This window comes from Puma concolor, chromosome C2 (genome assembly GCF_028749965.1).
Source record: "Puma concolor isolate L17-30 chromosome C2, mPumCon1.1.hap2, whole genome shotgun sequence".
NCBI lineage: Eukaryota > Metazoa > Chordata > Mammalia > Carnivora > Felidae > Puma > Puma concolor.
The window spans coordinates 101,430,030-101,452,616 of NC_141675.1; the positions used below are offsets into that span (position 1 = coordinate 101,430,030).

Here is a 22,587-nt window from a genome sequence, read left to right on the forward strand (position 1 = left end):
TGAATATTACAAGAACACAAGCCCTCTAACCCCTCCTGACCATCGTTCACATGGTTTGACATATCCAGTCCCTTTGACACATGGCTGCCCTCCCCTGCGATCACTTTGGTTGTCTGGATCTCTTCTGAAAGAACTCCCGAGAATAAAATGCATACACTAGGTGTTGACATACTGGGGAAGAAAGCAGAATACCAACCTTTGCCTAAACTGAAGAAATTAGAAGCATGCAGAATTTGGATGAAAGCATCCCTTAAAGCCAAGTTCAGCCGTGGATTGCTCTCAACCCCATACTCAGTCTTGCTCCCCACCACCCATGCACACGGCTGGTATTTAAGCCATAATGAGGGATCAAGTTCCTCAACATTTTCTCCAAGTATGAGCACAAGGTCAGGGCTTAGGAAATTAGTAATAGCAATTGTGATAATAACATATCATTGCAGGCGGTATGCAGGGATCTGCATTGTATAAGCCAAGCCAGTAATTTTAGCAGAGTAGAGGTTTTATGCAGAATTGACTCTCAGCTGCTGTTTTCTATGACCCAAGACCTGTTTTCTTAGCTTTTTGTTTGTTTATGGTGTAAGTAATGATGCTGAAAAAGCAAAAACATTATGTGACTCAAGTAACTCTCTGGCAGACACAAAAATGATGTCTCAACAAAAAGGGAAAGGCCAGTGTCCCCACAACTCTGAGTAGTTCTATAATTCTACAAATGGCTTTTTGTGACATAATAAACCACAAGACCAGGTTTATGTCACTCGAATTTCAGCATGGAATTACCTCTTTAATATACATATCATTTTAGGGGAATTTCATACATAACTTAAAAACAATCACACAAAGAGAAAATGTTTTAGTCTTTTCTTTCTCTCGCTACCTAACCTCAAAAAATTCTCATTAAGGATGTGGTGTCGTAATATACATTCCAAACATTAGTTTCTTATTACCCATTTGCCTGATGTTTATCATATTATTTTCCATTATAATAGTGGATACAAGCTTATCTTAGGGCAGCATGAACTTTTTAAAGTAGATGGTGGTACAGAAGAAAAATGTTTGTTTCTCTCTTTCTTTTTTACACTAGACCTTTTACAAGTATCTTCCACTTGGGCTTCATTTTTTTTTTTTTTTTTGACATTCAAAGGATCAGACAGTCATATGGAATAAATACTATTAGTAATTTCTGACCATGGTGATTGGTTATCTGTGATTGGTATTACCACTGAGTCAGGTCTACGTGAAGTAAGAATGGAAGATAATCATGGCCACGAATAACCCCCTGCCAGGAATGCTCTACAGTGATGCTGTCCTCCTCATTTGGCATAGTTAGGGGAACCATGCTCATTCTCTACCTTTGGAAGCCATTTTAGTAAAAAGCAACTGGGCGAGCAAATAAAAATAAATTAAATTTTTGCCTGTCACTGTGTTAAGTGTCCAGAACTGAATGTGTAATGCTTGGTACTTAGAATCGAAGTGGTTCCTTTTTGGGTAATTTCCTGTACCCGCTGCTGCACCACTGTTGTTTACCATACACAATGGAATACGATGTGGCAATGAGAAAGAATGACATCTGGCCTTTTGTAGCAACGTGGATTGAACTGGAGAGTGTTATGCTAAGTGAAATAAGTTATACGGAGAAAGACAGATACCATATGTTTTCACTCTTATGTGGATCCTGAGAAACTTAACAGAAGACCATGGGCGAGGGGAAGGGAAAAAAAAAAGTTAGAGAGGGAGGGAGCCAAAACATAAGAGACTCTCAAAAACTGAGAATAAACTGAGGGTTGATGGTGAGTAGGAGGGTGGGTGATGGGCATTGAGGAGGGCACCTGTTGGGATGAGCACTGGGTGTTGTATGGAAACCAATTTGACAATACATTTCATATTTAAAAAAATAATAAAAAAATAAATATGAGACATGAGGAGTGGTAATTTGAAGGGATGAATATTCACTTCAATTTTGGGAGGGGAGGATGAGGTGGGGAGTAGAAAACGCCAAGACAGGAAACCGCATAGAGTGTATTTCTTTACAAAAGATGGCTCACGAATAGAAAAATAAAAGATCAAACTATCAAGAGTTCACGAAGGAAATATTGACATGAAATCTTCACAATTATTTGTGAAGAGGGGAGGACAGTCTGATGTTTTCAAAATAACGACTAAGTACAAAGTGCCACAGAATGGGAGTTGCTCTGACACTGGGAGCTGCATCCTGCATTCTGTGTTCTTGCTTTTTTAAAAAAAAAATTTTTTTAATGTTTATTTATTTTTGAGAAAGAGAGACACAGTGTGAGCTGGGGAGGGGCGGAGAGAGAAGGGGACGCAGAATCTGAAGCAGGCTCCAGGCTGTCAGCACAGAGCCTGACGCAGGGCTTGAACTCACAAACCACGAGATCATGATCTGAGCCGAAGTTGGACGCTTAAGCGACTGAGCCACCCAGGCGACCCATCTGTGTTCTTGCTTTTAATGCCCACTTTTATTCCTCTTGCCCTTATGGTATGATGGTTGTTGGGCTGCTGACTTTTGTTTGTGTCTTGTTATTCAAAAGCACCACATCTGGCTGGTCAGTTGACTGTCATTTATGAATAATTACTCAAAATTCAAGGCTTTCTGTTCTGAAAACATCAGCTCCCAGCACCTACCGGCATGGCCCAGACAAGCCCTAACCCATACTCAATGTCTGCCCCCCAAGCAGTCATACTGAACTTTTTAAAAAGTGAGATATTGCATCTTTTAATATTGAATAATGTAAAACACTCAGCCCTCTGACCTGACATCATAATGGCAGCAAAAAAGAAAAAAATCCTATTTTTTATCATTACATAATCTCCTCCTTCAATTGGGGTCATTTCCATGTGACAAGCAGCAATACGATTCTCATCGTTGCTTTAGTGTTTTCCCCCAGAGACTCCTTTCCTTCTCTGGCAGGATATATCCAGTAATATTAATACTCTACCCATTAATGCCAAAATTAAAATTCACTGTTCTTTACCACAGAATGTAGCATCTGTCCTTTTCTCGTTTTCCCCCCACCCCTAAAATTTCCTGGCTATAATGTTTTAATTTTTTTAATGTTTATTTATTTTTGAGAGAGAGAAAGAGACAGAGTGTGAGTGGGTGAGGGGCAGAGAAAGAGGGAGACACAGAATCCAAAGCAGGCTCCAAGATCCAAGCTGTCAGCACAGAGCCCGACATGAGGCTCGAAACCACGAACCGTGAGATCATGACCTGAGTGAAGTTGGACGCTTAACCAACTGAGCCACCCAGGCGCCCCAATAAAGGGTCTCTCATATTCTTTTCATTTATGAAATACAAAACAACCTAAAGCTGAGTAGACCTTGCTGATATTACTTTCCCTCTGTCTCTGTCATTTTTTTTTTTTTTAATTTTAGGTGGAGGGAGAGCAGATTATTTGAACCTTTGCAATGAAATAAATTTTATTTACATGATGGTAATTTTCCATTAAAATGTGGGTTTTTTTTTTAACGTTTATTATTTTCTTTGAGAGAGACAGAGCATGAGCAGAGGAGGCGCAGAGGGAGAGGGAGACACAGAATCCGAAGCAGGCTCCAGGCTCTGAGCTATCGGCATAAAGCCCGACGTGGGGCTCGAACTCATGAACCTTGAGATCATGACCTAAACTGAAGTTGGATGCTTAACTGACTGAGCCACCCAGGCGCCCCTCCATTAAGATGTTTTAAAATCCACCATCCTCTTGTATTCAAGAAACAACCCCTCCATTTTGCACACCAGAAGCAAATCAGCACCAAGAGCATTGTGTGATCTGTTTCAAGTAGGACAATCAGTTGTCTGGTCAAAGCCATAGAGCACAAGCGGAAGGAAGTTCCTGCTCCCACCCGTGGCTTCATTCCAATATATGGAAGTCTGTTGATGGCAATTAATTATCCAGCCAGACATTTACATTTAGGACACACAAGTGCTCAGTTAATATTTACTGAATATTGGCTTGTTTCTTAGGTTGAAATCATAATCGTTCTCAGCCAATTAAAATAGATCAAACACAGAAAAATACCAAAATTGAAAATATGTCCATCTCACTATATCCTGAGGTATTTACTCAGCCAACACTTAACTGAATACCTGCTATCTGCTAAGATCTCTGCTGGGTGGAGAAACCGAAAGGTAATTAGACATCCTCCTTGACATTGAGGAATTCACCAATTAATTACCAAAGGAAAAATTTCATACCACAATGTGATCAGGGATATAATAGAAAAAAGCATCAAGCGCAATAGAAACACAGAAGAAAAAGGCCCTAAAGGGAGAAATCTTCATGAGTTTCCAACTTAAGCTTAAGCCTGAAGGATGAGGAAAATTCCTCCAGGCTCAGATAGGAGAGGGGGTTGGAGATGATAAAGATGTTTTGCAATGACAGACACTACCGGTGCTCAGTAAGTATATATAGGTTGAGTGAATACAAAAAGGGAAGGATTAATTTGGCCGTAGTCAGTGCTGTGCTGGCAAACCCGTTCTCTGGAGGGAAATAAAACCCTGATACATGGCAAATGTCAATTTATGTGGAGTACATGCTCCTCCTATAGGCAATTTCAAACTACCAACATGACATCACTGATCACGCAGAGGGGGAAAGACGCACACGTGGCACTTGCCAGCTAGTATGAGCCAAGTCCAGCCCACTGTTGACTCTAGAGCACTCTATAAGTATTTGTGGAATGAAGGAGCCTGTGAATGGATGAATGAACAAACTATTTGATTCCAGGCCCAGGACTAATATGGTCAAAGGCTCAGAGATTTGAGTATTAAGAAGCTCTGTGAGGTGTATCAGGAGGAGAGGGTGAATGGGAAGTTGAGTTGGATGTAGAATGCAGGTTCAAGGGTATGACTTTTCTCAAAAGGTAGTAGGGCATCATCACAGCTCTTGAAGGGGCAGAGTACCATGACCAGATCTATATTTTAGATGTGCCGTTAGCCATAATTCCCTAAGACCATACTTTGCCTCAAATGTGAATAGTTAAACCCTTACAAAAATTCTAATACGTGGAAGAGCTAAAGCCTTCCTTTTAATGAAACATAAGTGTAAGCAATCCTTCAACAGTCTTACTATACTGTTGGAAATTATTTCTTTATTCAATCAAAAGGAGTCCTAATGAAGGTCGGAGTCAACCAACAGAGGCAAATCAATGTTGAAGCACGGAATACATGTGAACTCAAATGTAAAGACACAAAGCAAAGGAGAAAAATGGCTTATATGGTGTCTGACTGGCTAAGTCACACAGGATACAAGGAAACTGCTTTCAAGGGCTGCCATGACACTCAGCCCTCCTCCTCACCGTGGACTCTGTATGTCTCAGAAATGTGGGCTGGTGCATATACATTGCCCCCAAGCGAATGGCTTTACTTTTTGAGACCAGCAGGTCCTTTTATAAACTGGAAATCTTAACAGTGAATATATCTTACCTAGAGATATTGTCAGGTGAGCAGGCAGAGATGCTGGTCTCCATGCTATCAGAGCTGTCTAGGCTCAAAGTATCAAAGGCCTGGTCCTTATAGCTGTGATCGGGATAGTGGAAACTGTTCAAGTAGACATTTGATTCAGATGCCGTGCGGTTGTAAAATTCAGAAGATTTCTGCCTTTGTCCTTCACTCATCTGTTGGTGATTATACCCTGAGGGAAGAGCCATAAATATGTTAGTATGCCTCATTTTTCAGCCTTAGATCTTCTGAGAGTCAAACCAGCAGCCCAAAACATCTGCCTGTGAAACTTGGGCCTTGGTCTAATTTGTTTCGAAGCCAAGAAGATCAAAGACACAGCATCATGCTCAGTGCAAGCAAGAGTTTCAGAGAAGTGGTCTTGGAAGCGATCTTTCTGGTCAGGGGATCACCTCACATTTCCCTTTGCCATTCCCACATCTCAGCGCAACTGAGAAGAATACATCAGCACACACAAAAACAAAAAAGGGAAAAACAAAAAAAATGGAAACACAGTCAAAGGCCCTGTATCTTCTAAAAATGGCTGGGCTCAAGTGAAGCAAGAGAACTCCCGGTGGCAAGCAACAGCAGGGTCTTAGGGCAGTCACTTGCTCAGCAGTATTCCAGTCTGAGGACTCGATAAGGTCGTAAAACAGCAGGTGGATCATCTAGGCGCAGGATGTAAGAGTCTTGGGTCTCACTCATATTGTCACAAACACTTTTAATCTGGTAAACATCCAAACCGTGTACATTTCTCATTCTTCATTTTTCAATTTCTCTGGTCTGCCAATTATTTAAACACTTTGCAGTGAACGGCCCTCCTAATGGTTGTGCTTTTCCTAATTACTGGAGGCAGAGCTCTCTTCTTCTTCCACCCGAACTGTCAGCCCAAGCTAGTTGGTGGTACCAACCATACAAAACCGTTGCACTTAGATCAACAGCAGCAAAAGTGCCATCAGTAAGAGGCTTCATCTTTACTCTGGTACTTGGTCAGCGGGTGTCTTAGGTATTGGCTTTACTTTGACTTACTGCTATGGCTTGCTCTCTGGTGGGAGCTTTTGGGCAATGCAAACTGAATTGTTTTTCCTTTCAATTCTCTCTTTACCATATATATGTAGGAACCAGGGATCATAATGATCAACCAATCCCTCGATTTATGAAAAAGACATTTCTCTAGCCAGCAGTGGTTTGCGATCTCTTTCTCCCTCATTAAATTTACTACCGGACCTATTAAGCGTTTACAACTCGACCATTTGAATTTCACCTCTTTCCTTGCACTCTACCAACCTTCAGTGAGGCTCTCAATTGGTAATGAAATAGTCAAAAAAAGCAGCCAGAGGGTGAAACAAGGGCAGTGATTCCAAACAGCTTCCTCAGCTATCAGTTGAACATTTCCATTGAAAAGCAGAGCCACAACCAGGAGGGCTTTAGTAAAGCATCATCCACCAAAAGTTTCTGTAAAATGATTTTAGTTCCACAGACAGTTTGCATGCCAAACTATTTGGAGTGGTTTTAGATATCTAAGTGAAAATATGTTAGTTCAGATTATGGCATTTCTGGGAAAATGTTTCCTTAATATAAGCTGTAATTATAAATTACAAATACATATGTAAAAGCGACAGATCACTTAGCCAAGGGAAGATGCAACACAAAAAAAGCACACCATGAGACTTTAGATAGAATATCATTATTCGTAATGATTAATGCAGAAAGCATGAAATGAAGCCAGTACGTTTATAAGCGTGGAGTTTGTGCCTTTAAAAAAAAATTATTACTCAAATATTTACCTTTGATACTTGAACTTTTGGAATTACTAATTGCTCCTTTTAAATTGTTTCCAGTTATTCATTATGAAAAGGAGGGGGACAAAAAAAAACACCAGAAATTATTTGAAAAAGTCACACACGTATCTTTCCTTATGCTTTCAAAAAAGGCTTGTTGGCAAAGAAAACTTCTGCACTGGCACTGAGTACGTGGAAGCCGTTTCCCTGTTAGTATGAAAAACAAATCCCTAAAAGACAGCCATGTAATTTAAAACATATGAGACTTATCTCCTTGGCAATGACATGTGCCACAACTTCCTCTTCCCCTTCGGTTTTTCATAATGAGGAAAGGCCAATCCCTATAATGCAACTAACACCTTCTTGGAAAAGCAGAGAAGATGGCGAGTATATTTCTTCTTAAAGCCACTTTGTGTCCTGATCCTCAGATCTCCCATGATTTTTTTCCCCCAAAAGTATCACAAAATAAGAACATGAATTTACAACCTTCAGGTGAGATAGATAGTACACTAAAACGATTCAAACTGTTCAGATATGGGCACAAGGGACAGCTGTGTCACAATGTGTACTGTGCTAAGGATTGTGAACATCATAAATACCCCAGATCACCTCAATACCTGTGGAGGTTCGGCTCTGTGTCTGTGAGAACTTTCCGCCATTCTGGGGATAGGGTGAGTACCTTAGATTTTCTCTGCAATTTTAGTGAAAGAGCCTTCTGCTAATGAGCATAGGTTTCCCAGGGCAGGATTTTTGTTTCCTGTGGATCCAGCGTGAGTGGAAATGTTTTACCTCATGCAGAGGCCCGTTTCTCCCAACCGGCAACACTTTACTAGTCGCAGTGGGTTAGTCACCTGGATTCAACTGCTCCCTTCTGAACAATTTCAAAAAATTAAGTTACCTCTGCAATCACATATAAGGGCATGGACCTCATCCCTGTGATCCTGGGATTATACCAGTGTGATTCCAAACAGCTGGTGTTGGGATTTGGGCTCTGGCCTGTCCGCTTAAAGGTACAGGTACTTCTGATAGAGGAAACACTTGAGTAGAGCAGCAGACCAGAGGAAACCCTGGTAGAATGTCCAAGAAGAACTGTTCCTGCCATTAGGTAGCCCCAGGACAGGTGCAAGCTTTAACAGGGAGGGGGACACATGTGCCCTGATCACCACAGGATCCTCATTCATTTAGTATAGGGATGTCATGAACTAAAGGGCCACTGAATCAATTCATTTTCTCATCTGTAAATTCCAGCTTTATAGTGGCTAAATAAGGAAGTGGAATGCATCTACTGTCTGGGATGGGGTAGAATAAGTGCGTTGGGAAAAATGAGACTTTCCCAATATTTGAGACTACTCATTTTTTTTTGTTTGTTTGTTTTTAAATTATGTAGCAAGAGTAGCATTCAGCAGTGGGACAGTAACTGAAAAGCAAAAAGGGCCTTGTAAATGCTCTAAATTCTTTCTATCCAGACAGAAATAGCCATTTTAGGGAATGTTTATAAGGTTTATAAAGTAAGACCTGATGATATCTGAGGTTCATCTGATATCTAAGCATAGCACATGCAAAGAACCCAAACCAACTCAACTGTCTTCACTGTCTCAGAGAGCCAGTAGAATAGATGTGCAAAGCCCATTTATTATTATTATTAATTATTATTATTTTTTATTTTTACTTATTATTACTTTTTTACTTTATTATTTTTTTTTTATTATTGCCTATCCATGAATTCTGGCCAGTTAGACCTGGAAAGTCCTTTGTGAGTTAACCATTGTAAGACATATAGTCTTGCCAATATCTTCCCAGTGTGTGTTGTATATTTTCAATGGTTATCTGGGCTTAGTATAGAAAATGAGATGACTTAAAACTATAACCTGGGTTTAAGAGGATAAAATTAATATGTATTTCTGACAAGTTAGCCTATCATAGCTCACCTGCTGAGAAATTCATTCTTCCTAACCATAGTCCACAGCCGGGAGATGAAGGTACAGGACGAGTCAGGGATGAAGGAGAATGATGGAGAAAGGGAGAAAGAGACAAGATCAAAAAAGGATGACAGGGGACAGGAAAAATATACAACACTTCCAACATGCAGTCATTGACAGTGTTAATAACAACACCAGATCAACAAGGCAAGATGTTTTCACATTTCTAGGTTAAATCTGAGTGTACAGAGAAGGACTTGAGAAGTCAAAAAATAGCAAGCTCACAAGACATACATACAGTTAGTGAAAAAAAAAATGGAAACTAACAGCTTTCACACATACTTGCCGACCAGAAAACAGGGAGAATAAAAACAAGATCATAATGATAAGACAATTCTTTTTCTCAAGCAGACAGCAACGAATAGTTTTTAAGAGCTAGGGTTTACAAAATTGCCATTCAGTTATTTGAAGCACCGTCCGTCACACTTTATAAGCATTCCGTCCTCTGACATCCTGCATCTCTATGAGTAGCCACAGTAATGAGCCTCATATTTATTCAAACCAGTCATTTAAACTGGTCTTCACTCACCATGAGGTCTTACTTCTAAAATAGACTTAAACAGAGTCAGTAAGCAGGAGCATCCTGAATCCTTCCCTCCTCCCATGTATGTATAAATAAGACTCCTCCCAGTCTTATTTATGCCTGGCCTTTGGAAAGGAGGGACATCATGTTTTACCCTTAGCCTATACACATGCCAGTGCCTACTCTTATCTCCATCTCGATTCTGAGTCTCACAATACAATGCTTGTGTGTGACCAGCAGCTGCACTCCTGTTGCATTTCTAGCAACTGTGCAACAATTTTCCCCCACTGTGTGAAAGGAACGATCATTAGACTAAAAATCCACTATTTTACAGTTCCAAGTGTGATCATTTCTTAAAGATGACTCCACAATGACCTTTCACTAATTTGCTGGCAACAAAAACACCACACAAGGAGGTTGTCCTACCTTTCTTGGACTTCCCTGCATTTAACAGAAGACAAAAGGACAAAGATTTCATTCATTCTAAAGCTTACAAAGGACCAGTTCACAAGTTGTATAAAAGCCAATAACCATTACAACTTTAAGATTTGAGTTCCTGGGCTCTTTGCTCTAAACTCAGTTCTCAAAGATCTTTGTTCGCCTGGCTCACGTTGTCAGTTTTATGAAAACAGTGCTGATCGAAGGAAGGCTTATACTTACACCATTGTCCTGATGTATCCATTATGAATAAGCAGCAAAAAAACACAGTTCATTTAAGTTAATTATGTAAGTTCCCCCCCCCCCCCATGATAAAATCTATTAAATTTGAGTAATGAAAACGTGTTAGGTGCAATTTGTTCAAAACCATGGAATTTTACTTGTTTGCTATTTTAGTGAAGGCAACAAGGTACCAGTAAAGCAATTCTAAATGAAATAATGATTCATCCCTCCTGGTCTGTGTGGGCCACCTGGATGGGCTTCGTGGAAAATCCTGTCAATTTTATGCTCCAGTGTGGCTCTAAGAACTGCAGTCCCTGTCCCTCCTCCTCTGGCTTCATAAGACACATCACGTCCGCTTTGATCAACACATACAAGATGGTTCTCTACTTCCTCAGAGGCTCTCTCATCAGCACCACATGAAACTCTTCAAGAAGAACCCCACTTTAGAGCTGCAGCAGGAAAGAATGAAGCTGCCATCTTCCCAGATGCTCCAAAGTGAAGGGCATTGATGAAGAACCAGGGCAGAAAGATAGGTCAAAGTCAATGGATTTTGCAGAGTACGTCCTAATGTGACCTCAGGGAATTGGGTCAGTTTTCCTCTAGGAACCTAGCATGGGGATTTCCATCATTTGATGGGCAAAGTGAGATCAGAAAACGAAAGATCAAACATCCTTTGGTTTCACCACATTCTCTTAAGAATCCTCTTACATAATAATGTTAATAGCTCTTGAATTTACAAATCTCTCCATTTAGTATAAAGGTCTAGTTTTTCTTATTCTTTAAGAAAAAGACTTTTCACATAAAATAGGGCATTGTGGCCAATCCAAGCTTTGATGTCTTCAGCCAGTGGGAAAAATACGTTTAAAAAGTCTATAAATACCACAGGAAAATGCTTTCACAGAAAACAGACTTGACCCACAAGTGAACAATGAGGAATGACAGCCAGAATATCAAGACTCATTTATGTTTATTATTTATAAATCATAAGAGATATTTTAGCTTATTAAGAAATTATAGTAAAGAAAATAAGAGAAGCTTAATCAATTGCATTCGACTCACATGGTAACACTGTAAACCTTTCATGAGTTATTAACCTCTCTTATGAATACTACAGACTCTATTAACTCTTAAATCACTTCTAGTCATGATTCAAAAACCTCATCCAAGTGATATACTATATATATTACACACATACACACATTTTATATATACTGAAATTCATATATATATACATTTCTTTTTTTAATGCTTATTTATTTTGACAGAGAGTGGGTGCAGGGGAGGGGCAGAGGGAAGGGGAGAGAGAATCCCAAATAGGCTCCACACTTTCAGCGCAGAGCCCAACATGGGGCTTGACCTCATGAACTGTGAAATCATGGCCTGAGCTAAAATCAAGAGTAAGATGTTTAACTGACTGAGCCACCCAGGCACCCCGATTTATATATATTTCTTTTCTTTTATATTCTTTTTTTTTTTTTTGGCAGGAAACCAGTGATTATCCCCTGGTACCACCGGCAGAAGGGCTGAACAGTCAGAACTGAATCCTGGCCTGCTTGGAGGGAAGCGTTCCAATCTCACAAATGCATGAATGCCCACCACTCTGTCAGCATCCCCCTTTATATCCTGGGTATTCCTCCATCACTGCATTTACCATATTTTATTTAAATCCTCTGTTATGTGTCTTTCTTCCTCACTGGACTACAAGCATGTCAGGGCTGTGTCATTCATTTGTGTTCTTGGTCTCTGGCACCATGCCTGCTCAAAAGTTAGGGTCAAGATAGGCTACTGACCTAGATGACTGTTAACACACATCTAATCCTCTCAAGGAGAAGCTCACCTCTGGAACTGTATTACTGTAATTTCTCCTAGCCCCACAAAGACTATTTGACAACCTCATTATAAATGCAATCTATTATCACAAAGAAGTAAAAGATGCTGAGAATCAAAGTCTACCTGAAACCTAACAATCACATAGAATAAAAGCTCAAACCACACTAAAAGGCCCTAGGGACTTCTGTCCAGGGCCACTAGTGTTCTATTTACTGTGCCAGCTCAGTGACTCTTGAGCATATGTTTCAACAGTGTGGCTTAGCCACAGACCAGGTAAGTGGCTTGGTTAAGTGCCCTGGTGATCTCTCTGGATTTCAGTGGTGTCTCTTTTCTTTCTACCAAATGGGAAGGGTAGTAATGCTGTAGGGGCCTTCCTGTTTTAAGAATTCTATTGAATTTATAAAGTACAGTGGGTATATTTAAAAGGTACCAGCCATGTGTATAATAGAAAAAGTTACTTTAGTACAACAATAAGGAGATATACATCCTTCCCCCAAGAAGATTCATTAAGAATGAAACTGAGGGGGCACCTGGGTGGCTCAGTTGGTTAAGCATCCAACTTCAGATCAGGTCATGATCTCATGGTTTGTTGAGTTGGAACCCCGTGGTAGGCTCTGTGCTGACAGCTCAGAGCCTGAAGCCTGCTTAGGATTCTGTCTCTCCTCTCTCTGCCCCTCCCCCACCTGTGCTCTGTCTCTCTCTATCAAAAATAAATAAATGTAAAACAAAATTAAAAAAAAAAAAGAATGAAACTGAGGATCTGACCTCCTCTCGAATCGATCCCCAACCCTGTTTTTGCTCTCTCTCCCTGAGAAATTCTGATGCGTAACAAAAGCCATGATGTCTGATTCAAAACGTGCTTACCTCTGAGCATCCTCCGAGATTCTGAGTCTTTGGTCATGGTTGCCAGGGAGTGAGGCAGCACGCTGCCACAGCTGTTGCTCTGTCCCAGGGGCAGGTGGGCCTGTGAGAACCGGGGGGAAATACTTCAGGTGAACCGCAGGCCAAATGGTCCTTTGGGACATGGCCTCATCCCTGTTTCCACAGCTCCAATGCAAGCGCAGAGGGCAGGGAAAGTAGGGAGGAGGAACGAATGCGTCCCATTTATTCACACTCAATGGCCAAGGCCAGTCACCGACCCTTCCAAGGAGCTCCATGGCAGGCTCGACACCACAGTAATTTCTCCAGTGGCAGCAATTCCAAAAATGAAGACAGATGGGGAAACACTGTCCAAAACCGCCTTAGAGAACAACTCAAAGTTCTTCATGCATAAGGAGCCGAGGGCAGATGCAGGGACAAGAATGCATGCATATCATGCACAAAGAAGAGAAGATCTACACTCGTTATAAGTGCACCCATTTCCGTCTCCCCGTGGCGACTGGAGAAACCTATCAACTACCCCAGCGGGTTTAGCACTCTTTCAAAATAGAAAATCCTTAGGGTAAAAAAAATACACTCGGAACACCAGTTCATAAAATAGATTCAAACCGAGTTACTTTGATTAAGGGTAAGGGAAGGGTCCAAAAGCCTGGCCCACTCGGAACCTCCTTCTCATCTGCCTCTCCCCCTCTTTCTGCAGTGACCCTCTGGATGTGTCAGCAAAACATGAGTGAGGACTCAAGTGTGACACCTGAGTGTGGGTTCGTAGTCCAGCTTCACTGCTAACCAGCTGAGGGCACTCCGCTTCTTCATCCCTCGGTCTGTCCATAAGTACGATGCAGAAAAGGAGTACCTCTACTGAATAGTGCTGCTGGATATTCAAATGAGGCAATCCACGTAAAGGGTTTATTCCAGGGTCGGGCATATAGAAATGACTCTCAATACATACTTGTTGCTATTATTCCTGGAATCCAGAGCGTCTATCCTCCAATTTCTAGATCTAGGAGGCAGTCATTGGAATCTGTCACCTAAGCGAACGCTACCCACCACTTGTGTGGTGGTGGAAAAAAAACCCTGGACCGGGGTCCTTAGGTCCCGGAGGGTACAATTCCAAGTGTCTCCTGAATCGGATCGAAAATGCAATACAGTTATATGTCTGCCCAACAAGCAAACTTAGTGGTTTATTATTCAGCATTTTCTTTAAGAGCCTTTGCACATTGGTCAATGCTAGGACAAGAAGACTCACTGATGTGAAGCCCGTGGTTCACCCCACGTCCTACCTTTGGGGTGGTGCTTCTCCCCATAGTAGCACTGCTGAAATGTGGGGATATGGAAGGTGTGGTTTTCTTTCGAGGCAAAGTGTCACTCAGATAGAGGCCTTCTTTATGCTGTTTTTTCCTTTCTTCCAGACTTCTAAAATGCTTTAAATGCAAATGTAAAGCAGAATAGCAAAACTTGACTAATTGGAACAGGTCACTGAAGAAATTAAGAAGTATGCATTCACAAAGAAGTTTTGGAATTTTAACACAGAATTAAAAAAAAATTCAGCTTATACTTGTGTTCACTAACAGACTAGGGCTAACATTCGGTAAGATACATAGACACCGGAAGAATTTATTATTGGACCTAGAAACTTAAAAAAAAAAATCCACCTTTCACTTTCATAGATAGTGCCTGCTGCCTTGGGGCCTCAGGACAACTTACAAATTATTATGATGGCCGCCATGTGGATGGCGGAACAGCCAGTGGACAAAGCAAGTAAGCAGTTTCTCCCCTTGTCTGTCTGGACAGTTCTGTGTGCTGGCACAGATCCCAGTGTGAGGAGAACAAGGAAAGGGAGAAGGAAGAAGATGGAGAGAAAGAGCGAGTAAACAGGGAAGTTGTTTTAAAGTCGGAATATTTTAATTACATATAAACACTCCAAATCCATATAACGTTTCCATATAAGACACCCGACTAGGTTACTCTTTTATTTTAAAAAAGGATCTTGGTCAAGAAATCCCTGTAGTAGTTCCTCACATTTAAAAATCCTCCTGTTGACTATTTCTTTATTTTTTTTAGTATATATTCCTAAGGCAAAATTTTTGCTAACTTGAAATGTATCCAAATTTTTCTTAGCCTCCCCCAAAAGGTCTTACTTAGCAGTAAAGTTAATTCTTAATTAAAGGCTCTTAGGGTTTGATCATATTTAGACTAAGCTCAAGCTTTTGAAACACATAAAAATGAATGCAATTTGAGTTACCACATTTATGATTAATCTTCAAAGATGCCAATCATGAAAAATATCTACATTTTAACCTCATAATTATCTCTTTATTCTAGTTTTTATTAACCTAAAACTAGTGAGGGGATATAGTCCTTGAACAAAAGGTAAAAGGCAGTAAAGGTAACTTCAAGAAAAGTAACAGCTGGGGGCGCCTGGGTGGCTCAGTCAGTTAAACGTCCAACTTCGGCTCAGGTCATGATCTCGTGGTTTGTGAGTTCGAGCCCCGCGTCGGGCTCTGTGCTGACAGCTCAGAGCCTGGAGCCTGTTTCAGACTCTGTGTCTCCCTCTCTCTCTGCCCCTGCCCTGCTCACACTTTGTCTCTCTCTCTCTCTCTCAAAAATAAATAAGCATTAAAAAAAAAGAAAGAAAAGTAACAGCTGGGCATAGCAAACCACAGCCCCTCTAATTTGGGGATCTAGTGACTATGATTCCTTAGCATCTTCTGGGCCAAACTCATATAGAAATTTGATTGTAGTTGAAAGGAACCTCAAAACAGATTTTTTTTGAACACCCAAGCATGAATATGCACTAATGTGCTTGAAGAAGGGTGACATTCATAATAATGAATTCCTTATTTAAAAATGTGATTCATAAAAATCTTCTATGACCCAAATGTCTTTTTTGTGGTGTGACGTTAGACAAGCTATTTACCTCAGGCAATAAGGAATTAATTCTTATTTCACAGGATTAGTAGAAGCAAGAAATGAGATATTTATTTGTAAAATGTTCAGCAAATTTTGACACATGGCAAGGGCATGATGTCTATTATTATGACTTCAGTAATGTGTAAGAAAACTATTTTGTGTTGACCCAGCAACTTTTTATACCATGGGTTTAATGGAAAAATTATTATCCTTTTGAAAAATACCTGAGATAAGTTGCAGTATTTTGGTTGAATAGGAACTGAAGTCTGAGGATATGAAACATACCTAGCTTGAACATATCAAAAGTCAGGAGAAGGCGATCAAGTTGTTGAAGTTTAGAACAATCCCCCACACCCTTAAAAAATACTAAATGGCCTTAAAAAAAAAAAAAAACAAAAAAACAAAATCCAACCAAACAAAAGAAAACCCAGCAAAGGAATATGTACTTGTCTTTTTAAGGATACCTTTGGAAAAGCTGATGGAAAGATTCCACGTAAGTAACCTTGTTGTCAAGGTCAAGCTCTCAAACTCTGAACACCAGTGTCAAGTTACCTGTTGTTCCTGCTGCTGTGGCTGCCTTCTGTGTTTCTTAGCTGGTAGAGGAGGAGGTGTGTCATTTAAAGGGAAAGGATCGACAGATGGAGCCAGGACTTCGGGCCAAGGGGCTGATGGAGGTTGAGTGATAGGATGAGGAGAAAGGGTGGAAGGAAACATAAATCCAGAACAGACAGGTGATCTTTGCTTTATAGGAGAAAGAAAAAGTATACATGTGTCCATATGAAATGAAAGAATTAGACAAAGAAATGAAATCGATAATCTCATTATTCTGTTCTCTTGTGTTTTAATCAAAAGTCACAGATGACGGGCAGTATCTTTCAATTTAGTCTCTTGTTAAAATCCCACTCTGCGAGCAACCTGGATCAGTTAGAAGGTATTTTAATTTACTGTTATTTGCCCCTCCCCAGATGTTTTTAGAAGGCGTAATATTAAAAAAAAATCCATACTGCACAACACAACAGAAAAAAAAATCAAACTGGAAAAGCGATTCAAACTAACAATTTTAGGAAGGCTTTTTGTTTTCTATGAAAAGGGTGTCCGGTTAGAGTGCTACGATCTAGAGTTTATGGTTTTGAACTTAATTCTCCTACTACTCCACTCTGTACCATCCATCTCATGATTTCTAGTATCATGGCTGACAGAACAGGACCCCAAATTGGTACATTTTTCAAACCCGGCATCACTCCGGCCCGCTGGTCAACCAGATGTATACTGGTCACACACACCTTCCCTTTCAGGTAATCATGGGTTAATCTTTGACATGAGGAAAGCAGTGAATGAATGAAATGTCATGCCAACACACCTCTTTATTTTGTGGCTGGCTCACCGGCACAGCTGTGGGAGGCCCAGTGGCAACAGCATCAGCATCAGCAGGGAACTGAGAGGAAGGGGATAGATTCGTGGAATTGACACATGGCTCATTAATTTCATTTACACTGATATAGCCCTAAAAGGAGGAATTCAGAAGTTAAACACAAAGAAAGCAAAAGCTGAGGCATGCGAGAGTATTAATGCTCCCAGTACAATGGAGTTAGCTTTGAGCGGCACAGCCAAATATCTGTGGTATTACCAAATGTTTCATTAAGGGAATCATCAGCCATTAAAATGGATTTACGACGCTTAATCTTGAAAACTGATACGCCAAACACTACAAATACGTTTTTGGGAGGTGAAATCAGGATGATTATATTATAAATAACCCGTGCCTTCGATTTCAGAATATCCAGAGGTATCAACCATTCATTCTGTTGACTGAATGAGGGCGTCACTATACAACATTTAAAATAATCACATACACGAAAATCTGAGATATAAAATTTACAGTGCAATCACTCATACTTCAAGAGCTTTTCCCACAAATCATTATTTTTAGATTTTCCCCTTTTCTTCTGTTTCCCGATGAGTTAGAGTGTGAGTAACAGTAGGCTGAGGGCTTCTGGGTTTTGTATGAAGACATTTTATAAGCAGTCATTTATTTGTAATGGAATCTAGCTTTCAGGCATCTCACCTAAATGAGAATAAAAGGGATACTCATCCGCTCATGAGCCTTCCCTAGCAAGACAAATGTGTACACACACACACACACACATCACACACACACACACACACACACACACACACACACACACACACCCTCAGGTGGAGTTGTAGCTCGAGGCTATTTCAATTCCAGGTAGCTTCCCCAACTCTCAGCTCTACCCCAGGACAGAGAATTGCTCATTGACTTTTAAGTTCAGCGATTCAGTTCCAGCTTCAGGTTAGAGAACATGTCTGTGAATCAAAACCTGCAAGAATCAAAACTCCTCCATTTATATTTGAGGAAAAGGCACTTATAAATTTTCATCCAAAATAACTGTACCAACCAATCATGATTTTCACCACACCAACAAAACAGTTGGAAAAAATAGAATAAAGAATACAGAATAGTATTTCTCTTTTAAAAGTAAAATTGAGTGAAATTTAACACTTGGGCTCTTCTATTAGCCCATCAATCCTTTAAAAAAGTGGCTCCAGGGGGGCACCTGGCTGGCTCAGTGGGTTAAATGCTGGACTTCAGCTCAGGTCATGATCTCAGCGGTTCATGGGTTCAAACCTCGCATCGGGCTCTATGCTGGCAGCTCAGAGCCTGGAGCCTGCTTTAGATTCTGTGTCTCCCTCTCTCTCTGCCCCTCCCCTGCTCCCACTCTCTCTCTCTCTCAAAAATAAACAAATATTTAAAAAAAATTTTAAAAGAAAAAGTGGCTCCAGGATAGGTAAGATATCATTATGCTGGGGAAGCAAACTTTTCAGGCTGGAAAGCAAGGTTTTACTGAGAACTTATAATTACAACAATTCGAGAAAGCTAAAGTTGACTCTTTTATAAAATTGTAGTTTTAAAAATGCTGCTGAGGACAGTCTTGCACTTCATGGCAATATATACCATGTAAAGTTTCATAAGATTAAATCGAAGAAAGGAAGTTGACAACTGGGTTGTTAAATTTCATTTTCTATTTGATAATGAATGAGGGTGAAGAGTCACCACTTTAAATTATTCTTTTGCTCAGTTGACAGTGCAGTGCTTCAAAACCAACATTTCATTCTTCGCACGTCATAAACCATATGACCTAATTCATTGCTTCGAAAATGTATGCCATTCATCAAAAGTGGGACTTGTTTAAAAGAGTTGTATATAAATTAATCACTCTGTAAAAAAATAGAGAGAGTGAAGCAGTGAATGAGAGAGAGAGAGAGAGAGAGAGGGGAAGAAAGGAAGAAATTCAAAACATCCCATGAGCTAAGTCAGCTTAGTCCATGAAAGGGAACATAGCTACTCAACAAACACAAGCGTTGGAGACATACAAAGAGTCAAAAAGCCAAGTGGGCTTTTGGCAACAGGGAGTCTTCAGAGAAAAAGAATCCATCAACAGAAAAGGAAAGATTTTATTATTATACTAAGAGGTAAAAAGATCCAAGAGCCTAATTCATTTGGATGCCACAGTGCCTCAAACTCAGTATGTCCAGAATCAAATTGCACATCTTCCCTCTTAACCTACGCTTTCTCCTGTCTTCACTACCTCAGGAAAAGGTCCTCACTATCAGGCTCATTATTCAAACTGGAAAAATGGCATCATTCCCAACACCTCCCTTCATTTACTTCATCCTCACATCCAATCTATCAGCAAGAACTGTCAACTCTGCTCCAAAATTTATCCACATCGAGCTAATTCTCTCCCTCTCTCTGCCATGGTGTGAAGGCAAGCCACCAGCATTTCCAGCCTGTACCACTGCAATAACCTCCTTCCTTGGTTCCTCTGTTTCTCCTCCTACTCCTTAGAACCCAGAAGAGCAGCCCAGAGTGACATTTAACAAGTGGACATTGAACAATGTCATTTCCCTGCTTAAAACCACTCACTCCGTGATAACCCAGACATGTATGATACGCCATATTTCTTTAACATGTCTCATAAGGCCTGGTCCCTACCCACCTCACTGACATTCTCTCCTTCCACCATACTCCAACCACTATTACCCTTTGTTCACGGAATCTGCCAGTTCTGTGTTCTGAATAATAGAGAGGAACTACAAAACTAAATGAGCTAATAAAGCTCTTGTGTAAATAGTTCAAATTGCTTCCGAGGTACACATTATTCATACTTATTGTGTGATGAACATTTACTTCATATACCTACACACACACACACACACACACACACACACACACGTGCACGCGCGCACACACACACACACACACACACACACACACTACTCCCTATATAGGAAGTCTTAACTCTGCTGCCTTTTAAACAGATACTTATAAATAAAGTGGGGTTTTTTGTTATTACACAAATGTTTATTCTGTTATTACACAGAAGCAAGCTTTTTCTTTAGCTTTCTGGAAAAAATAAAAATAAATAAAACTATTTTGTATTGGAACAATGATAGCTCCCCTTGTGGTGAACATAGCATAATATATAAACTTGCTGAATCACTGTGTTGTGCACCTGAAATTAATGCAACATGGTGTGTCAACCATGCTAAAGAAATAATGACTATTTTCTTTTTCAGTCAGGGTTATAACCAAATTAGAGTTAAAATATTCTCGCATTGTAGCGGTGTAGCTCCATAAGAAGATATTTCAAAGGTGGATGTTTGGAATAAAGAGTGTATATAGCTTAATGTAAATAGTATTTTCTAATTTAAGGAGGGAAGTAGCAGAAACATCATTGGGGGAAAAAAGAGACAGAGAAAGGAAGAAACCAGACCATCTTATCAAATGTGCAGAGGCATTTTCACATGCTATCAGACTTAGGAGAAAGAGACATAAAGTAAGAAAGAGGAGGAACCAAAAAAGAAAATTGCAGAGAAGAGAATTTAAGACTAGTATTGGTTTGAATCCCAACTTGTTTGAAACTCCAAATTAACCCACAATGTCACTGTCAAACAGTCTACACACACACACACACACACACACACACACACACACACACACACCGAGTGCATCTGCATTAGACACAAAGATAATCCCTGAAATCTTCAAAGCATAAATAAAAGGCAGGGAAACCATAAAAGCATTGAATGCTTTCTAAGTCACTTAAGTGAACGTTTTCCTATTTAGCTGATCACATAAAACTGGGGCACATCTCTTGATTTCCAAGGTGATACGAATGGACATGTAAAATCATAGCTTACCTCTTTTAGAGTACTGGGGTTGACAGGAAACCCTTTCCCCCCAGTGAGGCTGGAGTATTTCTTTTCCAGATTACAAAGATTTTCTTTTTCCTGAAGGAACACAAAATCTATTAAGCTTAGTCAATCTTAGATTTCCCTGGTGACTAATGATAGCAAGTATTTTTTCATGTGACTTATTGTCTCTTCGTATATCTTTTTTTTTTTTTTGTGAAGTGTTTGTATTCAGTTCTTTTGCCTGTTTTTTTTTTTTTAATTATTTATTGAGTGTTTGTTGGCCATTAATGAGTTATAGGAGTTTTTGTTATTTTCTGGGTATAAGTCCTTTGTCATTCTCTCTTTAAAAAACCTTTGCTTATCCCAAGGCCAGGGAAGTGCACTTGCAGTCCTACATTTTCTTCTAGAAACTTTATCACTTTAATTTTTATGTTGAGGGCTACAATCTGCCTTGAGTTAATTTACATGCATAGTGTGAGGACAGACGTATTAGCGCTCCTTTTTTCCCCATGTTTACCCACTTGATCCAGCACTATTTGTTGGAAAGATTTTCTTTTCCCCACTGGATTAATTGTCTTGGAACCCTCTGTCAAAAAATCAATAGGCAGTATATGTGTGGGTCTATTTCTGGGCTTTCTGTTTGGTTCCATTGATCTGCATGTCTGGCTGTGTGTCAGCACCACATCATTTTAAATACTATATAGCTTTAGAGGCAACCTTGAAATCAAATAGTATAAATCCTCCAACTTGGTTCTTGTTCAAAGCTATTCTGGTTATTTTATGCCCTTGGCATTTTCATACAGAGTTGATTCTTATTACTTGTAATTCTTATGTTCTGTAACATTGCCGTGAACACTGCATTAGTAAATACTGAATTGTTGTTCCTATGGAAAAGACAGAGTTGGGTTACTGTGGGCTTCTGGTCGAAATCATTTCATCAACTGATCAATACATAATTTTGCTTTCTGGGTGTTCATGTTCAAAGGCATCTTATTTAAGATATATTGCTGATTACTAAACACTGAACTCACATCTAACAGCACTATAATTCATGCTTGAATAAAGCTCTTTTAACACATGCATTTTTTCCATAAGGCACATCATAAACTTCCTGCCCTTAGGAACAGTAGACAGTACATTAGCACTATGCTCGGGAGGTAATTTAAACAGCAAAATCATCAATGAAAAGCACAAAAAATGTGAAAACATAGCACGAAATAGCCCACAAAAAGGACACATCTCTTTACTCTATGACACTTGGAGCACAAAGGCAGAGTGTTGCTTCGTTCAACCTCAGTTGGGACGGTGTATGCTGAGTGATTACAAATTGCCACCGTTCTGCACATGTCCATCAAT

At 40.0% G+C, this 22,587-nt stretch overlaps 1 protein-coding gene across 21 annotated transcripts in view; it reads right to left on the reverse strand.

Annotated features, from left to right (window-relative positions):
* Nucleotides 1–22,587, reverse strand: part of PHLDB2 (pleckstrin homology like domain family B member 2) — a 228,078-nt gene that overhangs the window by 16,677 nt on the left and 188,814 nt on the right. For 8 of the 21 annotated variants that reach the window (XM_086675472.1, XM_086675463.1, XM_086675464.1 and 5 more), the window contains 8 exons: nt 21,238–21,327; nt 17,372–17,515; nt 16,564–16,752; nt 14,382–14,522; nt 13,087–13,186; nt 9,159–9,179; nt 7,237–7,272; nt 5,438–5,645 (listed from right to left, as the gene is read on the reverse strand). In XM_086675472.1, the coding sequence (XP_086531598.1) occupies nt 5,438–5,645; nt 7,237–7,272; nt 9,159–9,179; nt 13,087–13,186; nt 14,382–14,522; nt 16,564–16,752; nt 17,372–17,515; nt 21,238–21,327 (929 nt within the window). The remainder of the gene's footprint in view (nt 1–5,437; nt 5,646–7,236; nt 7,273–9,158; nt 9,180–13,086; nt 13,187–14,381; nt 14,523–16,563; nt 16,753–17,371; nt 17,516–21,237; nt 21,328–22,587) is intronic. The other 13 variants (XM_025913268.2, XM_025913267.2, XM_086675469.1 and 10 more) reach the window with 12 other exon arrangements.